This window comes from Arabidopsis thaliana, chromosome 4 (assembly GCF_000001735.4).
Source record: "Arabidopsis thaliana chromosome 4, partial sequence".
Classification (NCBI taxonomy): Eukaryota; Viridiplantae; Streptophyta; class Magnoliopsida; order Brassicales; family Brassicaceae; genus Arabidopsis; species Arabidopsis thaliana.
Window position 1 is genome coordinate 9,384,611 of NC_003075.7, and position 9,464 is coordinate 9,394,074.

The following is a 9,464-nucleotide window of genomic DNA, read 5'->3' on the forward strand; positions in this document are numbered from 1 at the left end:
TATCGCATAACGTTTATGGTAATTTAATATGTCATCACAACATTATCTACGATCTGAAATCGACATAGTATCTCTGAACCTCTGTAAATACCACGTATTAATTTTTTTTTAATATTAACCTTCGTAGAAATCACGTTGATCGTTTATATAAAAATATAAATGAACAAAAATTTCTTGACAAAGATATAATTTTAATAAAATGTTTGTACATATATATAAGTCTGTATAGGAAACAACATATGAAGACATGAAGATAATAATGTAGAGGTAGTTATAATTTTTTGTGTCTTAAGTCTTCACCAACTCATGGTGAAAGGTTCACAATATAAGTTGATCGATCGGAGTTCGAGTTATTCTACTAAATATGGCTTCAATAAAAATTTGGTTACTCTAAATAGTTTCAATGGGAAAAATATGTAACAATAATTTTCACAAACCTCAAGATTGATTTTCTAATTATTAAAATAAAGTACACCATCAAAAACAAAACAGGGACAAGATCCACGTCTTGCAATAAAACGTGCCTTGTCAAAGATGTTCTCTTTGACTCTTTAGTGTAGCCATCTCTTTCTCTATATATAAAAATCAACCATGGTGTGTGTCAGTGTGTGCACATATTTTTATAAGATATCTTCACATACACAAAAACATTTATTGTACAGTGCACAAGTGATCGAATATTTGATTCTTTTTCATAATCAGAGATCTGATCTAAATGGAGTATGACCGTACGTTGAACTTGATTCCATACGGACTACAAGGAGTAAGAGAGGAGGAAGAAATCGAAGAAGACGATGAAGAGAGCATGACGTTGTCGTCAGTACCAGAAAACGAAACGTCGGAGTGTTCTTCGCCTCCGGCGACGTATCCTCCAATCCCTCCTCGGCCTAAAACACCGAGAGAGCCGATGGAGTTTCTATGCAGATCATGGAGTCTTTCTACTTCTGAGATCTCTTTAGCTTTATCATCTCAGAAATCTGATAAACAACTCAACAAAAACCCTAATATTTCTCAGTTGGCCGATGTCACTTCTCTGGCTCCGGTAGCACCACCACCGCCGCTACAAGTAAGCCGTCTCTTGCTTTCATCTTCTCTTTATTGTATATTAAGTTCGTATGGTTGATATGATCGTACGTTACCATCAAATAAAGGAAATTAATTTTGATAGTACTATTAGAAACTCACTAAAGATCTTGGATGCATGCAAATGAAGTCTTTTTTTTTTTTGGGATCAAAATATTATACACTTGTAATTGATTTTAATAGTTGAATTTTCACGTTTATAAATTTGCATACAATAAGTTGTCGTTTTCAGTAGTTGCCACAAAGATACAATAAGTGAAACAGTTAGACGTTATTTTCCAATAATGTTGTAAATACTTTTTTTTTTTTAGTGTAAAGTAATTTTCATTATATTCTCATGTGTAACGAAATTATTACTTTATGCTAACAATTTGTTAGGTGTTTTAAGTTTATGGGCCAAGAATATATTTATAGAACCAAAATAATAATATTAAGACCCAATCTGTAAAAAGCCCAAAATGTTTAAATTGTTTCTTTCTTCAACAGACGGGAAAGCTAGCGAGTGCGGTTCACGCGCGGAGAACGGGAACGATCGGAAAATGGTTCCACCACCGAGAATTCGTCGGCGGGAAGGTCTCCGCCGTAAAGAAGAGAGATAGAGTTCGCGTGGAGAAAGCTCATCTGCATTCCGCCGTGTCCATTGCGTCTCTGGCGACGGCAATCGCCGCAGTGACCGCTTCAGGCAATCAAGACGGCTTCGCTGGATCAAAGATGAGCTCAGCCCTTGCCTCGGCGTCGGAGTTGTTAGCTTCTCACTGCCTCGAATTGGCGGAGCTTGCCGGCGCCGATCACGATCGCGTCGTCTCTGCTGTCCGATCAGCTGTTGATGTTCGTGGACCTGGCGATTTGTTGACTCTAACTGCTGCAGCTGCAACAGGTACATTGATTGTTTGACTTCAATTCTCAATCCTTGATTGTTTCGCTCTATTGAATTTGACTAGTCCATTGTAGTTTTGAGTTGATCATTCGATTATGATTCTCGGTTTTTCGATAATGTAGCATTGAGAGGAGAAGCAGCTTTGAGGGTAAGACTACCAAAGGAAGCTAAGAACAGTGCAGCTATAAGCCCCTGTGAGAGAGTTTTACCAGAGACTCATAGTTGCTCTTCTGAGCTCGATCGCACTAGCACGACCGATGAACTCATATCTGCAAAAGGAGTTGAAGAATCAACTGGAGAGCTAATGCAGTGCACACGAAACGGTAATGTTTCAGTAAGAGCTTCTTTACTAATTGTTGTGAATGATGATGATATTATAATTCAAGAATCAATTGGAAACAAAAAAATTTCACTTACCACGAGATTGATGAATTGACTCATGGACTTTCCAGGTGTTCTGCGGTGGAAGCATGTAAAAGTGTACATCAACAAAAAATCTCAGGTTAAACATCGAATACTCATTGAAGCTAACAAAGTTATATGCTGGTTGAATTCTAGAGTTGAATTTTGCTCGGTTTCTCTTTTGCAGGTCATAGTAGAAATCAAAAGCAAACACGTTGTAGGAGCATTCTCCATGAAAAGCAAAGGTTAGTGAGCTACTCTTCTTTCTTTCAATGTCTATGGTGTTCATTTGTATAAGCAGAGTGATCTTGGGACTTTGTCCAATGCTTTACAATAATCCAGTGGTTGAATCACTACAGGCATTGTAAATGATGTATGCGAGACAGTCTCAGGCCTGCAAAATGGAAAAGACACGGAAAACACAGAAGAAGAGCTCTATTTCGGAATCGGTACAGGGAAAGGTCTGACAAAGTTCAAGTGCAAGAGCAAGGCTGATAAGCAGACATGGGTGGATAGCATCCGGAATCTTCTCCATCGAGTAACTGCTGTTGAGGTCGACACTTCTCTTGAAACTATAAACATTAACGATAGCACATAAATCATGATGTCTTGTGTTAACGGTGTTAGTGTTGGTTATTTTCATTACAAGCCAATGATATGTATTGTTTCAAGAACATATACATATCTGCAAGTAGGTGTAGTGTTTTTCATCTTCGTCACTTGTTTTTATTTCAGTCAAATTGTAAACATTGTTTTGTGGAAATAATGAAGAAGATTATAATAAGGCTTGATGAATCTCACCGGAGAAATGTCCATGTGTTTCTCCATGGCTTCTTCCCCGATGACAATCACGGTGAGTTTCTCTGTCACTTCTGCATACTTGATTTTCTTCTGTCTTTCTAATCAGTTGTCTATAGTCTCCAGTAAAGACTCGAAAAAACCCAGAATCATGCGTTTATAAGATAAAAATAAACAATAGTCAGTAAATGATGACTTAAACATAAGAATCTTTCAGAGAAAAACGGATAAAAAAGTACTAGTATCACAATTGCTTTAACTTCGTTCAGAAACAGTAAAGAGAAACGACTAGTTTGGTTGTTACCTCTTTGATTTCTTGTTAGTATCAACCTTCGAGGTCCGGGTTTTCTTGTTAGTATCAACCTTAGACGTCGAGGCTTCTTCGATTCTTCTCTGTGTTTTCTTTGGCCGAGTATCTTCAATGTCTTTAAGCTTGTAGTAATGAGGAGCTATTTCAATTAGCCACTCAGGCTTCATTTCAGTTGTATGCCTCATATATTCCTTGGTAGTAAGTACTAGTTCATGATACACCAACCACTTACTAGGTGACGCCCCAAATAAGCCTGAGTTAGGGTGTACATAAACTGTCTGAGGTTCTTTGACTCTTCTGTACGATCCATTCTTTTGTAACTTTGCAGAATGCGGGAAGAATCCGGCCAAGATTGCTTTCTTTATTGCGTCTAAATCATTCGGGTTGGAAGTAAGTTCTACTCCAATCTTGTTTAAAAGTCCAAGTAGCTGGTCACGTATATCTCTTGCCCTTTTCATACTCTTGCTCTGAATGAACTTCTCGCAGCACCATTGAGTTGAGTAGTTTTCTTCCTTCCAGGAATTGTAAACCCTTAACAATGCAATGTGATCGCCGACGTTCTCTGTATCTTCATAGAAATCCATCCGAGCCTTGTCGGCGAAAACTTGCTGGTTCTTTGGTCGATAGAAGACCGAGTTCCCTACAGACAACATGGCAGCTATCGTGATTATCTCTTTCGAGCACTTATACTTTTCCGAACCAACAATCATCTTTGACAGCATTGGATCAACTGGAAACTCCACCATTCTTTCTCCTACCTTAGTAATCTCACCAATTTCATCCAAAGCACCCAGCGCATAGAGCAACTCTAGAGCCTTCAAAAGAGCGTTTTCAGGTGGAGGATCCATGAAATCAAAATTGAACACATCTTGAATCCCAAGACTCTTCAAAGTAAGCACAACACTTGCAAGGTTAGCCCTTTGGATTTCCGGTATTGTAGTGGGCTCTAAATCCTTGATATTGTACAACCGGAAACATTTCCCAGGACCTGTTCTTCCAGACCGACCAGCTCGTTGCGCTGCGGAAGCCTTGGAAATAGGAGTTACAAGGAGTGACTCCATTCCCGTTCTCGGGTTGTATGAGTTGATCTTGCAATATCCTGGATCAATGACGTATTTAACCCCATCAATGGTTAACGATGTTTCTGCAATATTCGTTGCCAAGACAACTTTCCGTGTCCCTTTAGGGGCCGGTTCAAACACTTTTGCCTGTAGTGGAGTTGGGAGATTTGAGTAGATAGGACAGATAATGATCTCAGATCCCTTTGTACCCAAATCCATCATCCTTCGCTTCAAATTCGTTTCTACTGTTTCGATCTCTTCTTGACCAGTGAGGAAAACTAAAATGTCTCCTATCGCCTCAGTCTGATGTATCTGAACCACAGTGCGTATCACTGTCTCCAAGTAGTCAGGTTCAGGACATTTTCTGAAGAGCTTTTCAACTGGATATCTTCTTCCTGGAATCAGGTAAATCCGAGCCGAATCAAAGTATTCGGAGAACTTTTTAGCTTCAAGCGTTGCACTGGAGATTATTAACCTCAGATCAGGCCTAACCTTGGCTACATCCTTCACTAACGCAAACAAAATATCAGTGGACAGTGTTCTTTCGTGCGCCTCATCAATAATGATGACACTATAGCTATCGAGTTTCGGTTCTATGAGTAGCTCTCGTAGCAGCATCCCATCAGTCATGTACTTGATAACTGTTTTCTCTGAAGTACAGTCTTCAAATCTAATGGAATATCCAACCTCATGTCCAAGTTTAACACCAACCTCTTGAGCCACTCGGGAAGCAACGCTCATTGCAGCAACTCTCCGAGGCTGAGTACAACCGATCTTTCCACGCTTTGTGTAACCGGCTTCTTGAAGATACTGCGGTATCTGCGTAGTTTTACCCGATCCTGTCTCTCCAACAATGACAAGAACCTGATTCTCTTCAATAAGTTTCAGCAGTTCCTCCCTGTACCCATGAATCGGAAGAAACTCCCTCCCCTCCCGAGCCTTCTCTGCAGCAGTCTTCGAATAACAACCTCGATGTTTCCCAGTTTCCGCCTCGCTAGACTCCTCAACAAAGCCTGTCAAATCATCAAACACAAACTCATACCCATCAACAACTTGCTTCTTATCCTTTGCACCAAACCTCACTCTCGCTTTCTGAGCCTGATGATCCTCCCAAGCTTCTTGCTCCGTAACAACTCTCCCGCTCCTTCTTCGCTCACAATACCTCTCCTTGGCAACATCAAACCTCTTCTTCTGATCAATACACCCTTCTTGATCATAAGCATCTGGAAACCTATACCCTTCAACATCATCATCATCCTCTGTTTTCTTCACCAACTCATACAATGCTCTCTTATATCTAAACTCAATTACTTCTCTCATCCCTTAACTCCTCCACCTTCTTATTCTCTCGATCCGTCAAATACTTTCGTCTTGAAACTTCCCTTAACCTCAAAATCTCATCGCTACTCAAAACCTTCTCCCAAGAACTCAACTTCGTTTTATTCTCGTCTTCTTCTTCTTCTTCTTCTTCTACAGATATTCTTCTTCTCTTTGTAGAAATTTTCTTTGGTATATTGAATTTTATAGAAACAGGAAGACGACATGTTGTTTTCTCAACAGATAAAAACTGAATTGTCGAATTCATCTCTTCCGGGAAACCAAGGATCTTCTTCTCCGGAACATTAGTCTCCATTCTTCGATTTACACCAGAATAGATTCCACGGGGCTGAGATTTTTGTTTGTCGAGAGACGAACCCTAATTCTCAGAGTTAGCTCTGAAATCTAATTTTTGTTTCGATTTGTTTTACCAAAAGAAACAAATCGTATATATATATATATAGAATTCTCGTGCGGGCCAGAGTTTCCTATTTGGTTTGGGAATTTCCTTATTTTTAATGAAATAGGTCAACTAAACGTGATAAGCAAGAATAAATTTAAATAATATATAGGTGTAAATTGTATACTAGACCACATCATCAATTTGCAAACTTTATTGCTTTTAAAACATGAAAATTAAAATTTTGATGAAATCTACATAGTTATGTTTTTATGATTTTGTCCAATTAATATCAGAGATATTTGTAAGATTCTCATGACATGTAATTTTACCATGTTTCATCTTACTTTGAACGCCTTCATTGATATGATATGATAAGATAATATATCTTCACATTAATTTTTGTAGTTAATTACTTCAAAAGTTTTAGTTACTTGTTTAAAAAATAAAGTTATAAGATTTTGTTAGAGATAAAATCATAAAATATACTTAGTCTAGCATATGATAGATTTATTGACAAAGAAACCAAGAATACAATTTGAAGTGAGTAAAGAGAGTAACCTCAAGAGGATTTCGTAATATATTGGCCCAACACCAAGCTCCGTGACTGGCCCTATGAACAAACACAAAGAGAATTACGGACTCATCACCACCGTAACCTCCCATCGTAATCTCAATCAATGTGTGTGCTTATTAATGCTAATCCACTCAATTTTTAACACTAAATGTATGCAGTTTAGTCCACATACTGGAGATATCATAACGTTACACGTCTATCTGTGTTGGACAAAACCAACATATGTACTCTCTTTTCTTGCTAGCTGACAAGTCTTTCAAACAAGCTAGTGTTCACTCAAACAATTTCAAGGAAAAAGGCAGAAAAAAGGAAAAAGAGACGTGAACTTAATCTCCTCTCTCGTCTGTGGTCCAAATACGTTTTGAGGTTATCCGTAAAATAACGTACACATGCCTTATGAATAATAAAAACAAAATTTTGCTTTAGGCCATCCTGTTATATAAATTTCGGATCTCTACACTTTTAATAATATATATTTTTTTAAAATGTGAATCTAAACTGAACCAAAACAAAACAACAAGAACTATACGCTAAGGCATCGAAGGGTCACAAAAATTGTTAAAAGCTTGAGGATAATGACATGTCATAGTGTTGAGATAATGAGATGACATGTCATAGTATTCACCTCATGTTGTCGTTCAAGGATATCTTTATCACCTCATCCATCAAAAACAAAGATAGCACCATATAGTTTTTCTCCATGAAACTTAATTAATCTTAGCTACTATGATAGATTTATTGACAAAAAGAAACCAAGGATACAAATAACATTCCTTTACAAGGAGATTTCTATCTCTCTTACCCTGGATTGCTTCGCATGTAAAGCTTATTCAAACTCAAATCAAATAACATAAAGGAAATTACTTAATAGAATCATAATATCATATCAATCACCTTCCAAACAAATCATCTAATTATTCCCAATTAGTTTGTTATCTAGATCGGAATGTATGAAGGATAAGTTGAAGTTTATCGTTGAAGAAAAGAAACCGCACGGAGGAGATACGCGAATAAGGTAGTTGGGACAGAGAAGAAAGCAGAATGGTCACTATCCTCCAAGACATACAGCTGAGAAGGTGGCCAATTCTCCACCAAAAGGTCTTGACGCACAGAATCAAATAGATTATCCTTAGCAGTCTTGATGTAAACTCGAGGAACTTTCTCGGCCTCGGGATTTGGAGGTAGCTTATCAAGATCTTGAAAGGCCCTCATAGGAGCAGGACGCAACAGCTTAGATGACAAAGTTACGTCCTACAATATAACCAATTTTATTTATATACTCAATTCACCACATATTAACAAAAACAATAATAATAATACTATAGTGTTGAAATATAATTTATGTATACTAGTAATTAAGAGATTAACCTCAAGAGGGCTTTGGCTATAGTAATAATGGCGTATAAACTCCGGTTTCATGAGGACTCCGGTGGGTGGTTTATCGGTACCTTCACCATATGTGTACTCCCATATATCTTCTTCTCCCACATGTATCTATCAAATACTCACAAGAGTTAAATAGCTAGCGAGTGGTTCTATATATCTTCTATACATTACAAAAAAAAACGAAGAAGAAGAGAGGTGAGTTAGTAAAAGAGTCACACTCACGTTTGAAAGATGCGGAGAAGGGATGGATCCGGGTTGAACCATGGAAGCCGCGAGGTAAATGGCCATGGAGATTTTGTCAGTGAACTTGCAAAGAGCTTCGGTGACACTTCCTCCACCGATGCTATGTCCAACGAGTATGACTTTGTGGTGAGGAGGGAGATCGGACAAGAGAGAGAAGAGAGGACGGTTATATTGGTCGGAGTCGAAGACGATGTTAGAGTCTATGAGGCTGATGCCAGCGCCGGTGAGATCTACGGAGGTTGATTTGAACCCGGCGGCGTCGAGAAGAGTGGTGAGTTTATACCAACACCAAGCTCCGTGACTGGCTCCATGAACAAACACAAAGTGAATTACGGGCTCAGCACCACCTTCTCCTCCCATTGCATGAATCTTGATCAATGCTTTTACACTATCTCACCTTTTAACACGTTATGCAGTTTTGGTCCACAGTTTGGAGATAACAACGTAACGTACGATCCTTTTTTTCCTTTTTCAAAAGGGTCTAATGTTTGTATTTAATTTTGCTACCAGCTCAATTTTCCATTTTTTCATTTTAAATTTGTAAAAAAGATATTGTAAAGCACACAAAAAGAAAATTAGATGTTAAGGTAAAAAGAAATATTTAAATTTCAGATAATTAAGATTCCAAGTATCTGAGCAAAACTGGAATCTTAATTATCTGAGTATTATTTTCTTGAAATGCCTAATATATTCTAAAGCTATTAACTATGGGATCCCTAATAATTATTTTGGTACTTATTAACTTATATGAAGATTCTAATTGGAGAACTTGCTTGCTATTAAAATATGTGATTTATACATAGATATATTTAACGGAGATTATTGAAATATATTTTTATCATATGAAGTTTAATGTGGTTATTATGTGGTTAACTATTCTACTAGATTAATATGATAAATTTTACGAGTATGACACATAATCGAATGACTTGTAATTAGTGTCATGTCTTCTTTAGTTCTCTAAATTTAAATTTAAATTGGGCCATAAGCAGAGGCCCATTAAATTTAGG

The 9,464-nt window shown here is 37.6% G+C and overlaps 3 protein-coding genes and 2 long non-coding RNA genes across 8 annotated transcripts; 2 read left to right on the plus strand and 3 right to left on the minus strand.

The window, feature by feature from the left end:
- Window positions 1–508: 508 nt before the first annotated feature.
- Window positions 509–3,144, plus strand: AT4G16670 (auxin canalization protein (DUF828); the record flags this gene model as incomplete). Of its 3 annotated transcripts, NM_117768.4 has the most annotated exons (6): window positions 570–1,066; window positions 1,570–1,960; window positions 2,083–2,283; window positions 2,413–2,462; window positions 2,550–2,607; window positions 2,722–3,144. In NM_117768.4, exons 1-6 carry the CDS (start codon window positions 716–718, stop codon window positions 2,958–2,960), a joined length of 1,290 nt encoding a protein of 429 aa, NP_193400.2. In that variant the 5' UTR covers window positions 570–715. The 3 variants fall into 3 exon arrangements, with proteins under 3 accessions (NP_001328699.1, NP_001328698.1, NP_193400.2); NM_001341124.1 differs by lacking the exon at window positions 2,722–3,144 and having other exon boundaries at window positions 509–1,066; window positions 2,550–2,612; NM_001341125.1 differs by lacking the exon at window positions 2,722–3,144 and having other exon boundaries at window positions 531–1,066; window positions 2,413–2,612.
- Window positions 1,570–2,661, minus strand: AT4G06410. Its single transcript, NR_142012.1, has 2 exons — window positions 2,378–2,661; window positions 1,570–2,229 (listed from the first exon to the last, which is right to left on the minus strand). It is a non-coding gene; the product is annotated as an other RNA (long non-coding RNA).
- AT4G16680 (P-loop containing nucleoside triphosphate hydrolases superfamily protein) lies at window positions 2,783–7,116 on the minus strand (the record flags this gene model as incomplete). Of its 2 annotated transcripts, NM_117769.3 has the most annotated exons (4): window positions 5,843–6,320; window positions 4,229–5,769; window positions 3,164–4,110; window positions 2,783–2,934 (listed from the first exon to the last, which is right to left on the minus strand). In NM_117769.3, exons 1-3 carry the CDS (start codon window positions 6,162–6,164, stop codon window positions 4,003–4,005), a joined length of 1,971 nt encoding a protein of 656 aa, NP_193401.2. In that variant the 5' UTR covers window positions 6,165–6,320. The 2 variants fall into 2 exon arrangements, with proteins under 2 accessions (NP_193401.2, NP_001329688.1); NM_001341126.1 differs by lacking the exon at window positions 2,783–2,934 and having other exon boundaries at window positions 3,461–7,116.
- On the plus strand, window positions 5,854–6,320 carry AT4G06415. Its single transcript, NR_142013.1, has one exon. It is a non-coding gene; the product is annotated as an other RNA (long non-coding RNA).
- Window positions 7,117–7,353: 237 nt separating the features above from the next.
- MES16 (methyl esterase 16) lies at window positions 7,354–9,040 on the minus strand. Its single transcript, NM_117770.5, has 3 exons — window positions 8,434–9,040; window positions 8,194–8,319; window positions 7,354–8,076 (listed from the first exon to the last, which is right to left on the minus strand). Exons 1-3 carry the CDS (start codon window positions 8,812–8,814, stop codon window positions 7,795–7,797), a joined length of 789 nt encoding a protein of 262 aa, NP_193402.1. The 5' UTR covers window positions 8,815–9,040; the 3' UTR covers window positions 7,354–7,794.
- Between the last annotated feature and the right edge of the window lie 424 nt (window positions 9,041–9,464).

Excerpts from the sequence above, each read along its gene's own strand:
- MES16 (NM_117770.5), bottom strand. The coding sequence starts at position 8,814 with ATGGGAGGAGAAGGTGGTGCTGAGCCCGTAATTCACTTTGTGTTTGTT. Across the intron at positions 8,320-8,433 it reads CTTCTCCGCATCTTTCAAAC|ATACATGTGGGAGAAGAAGA; the intron begins GTGAGTGTGACT and ends AGTATTTGATAG. Across the intron at positions 8,077-8,193 it reads ATAGCCAAAGCCCTCTTGAG|GACGTAACTTTGTCATCTAA; the intron begins GTTAATCTCTTA and ends GTTATATTGTAG.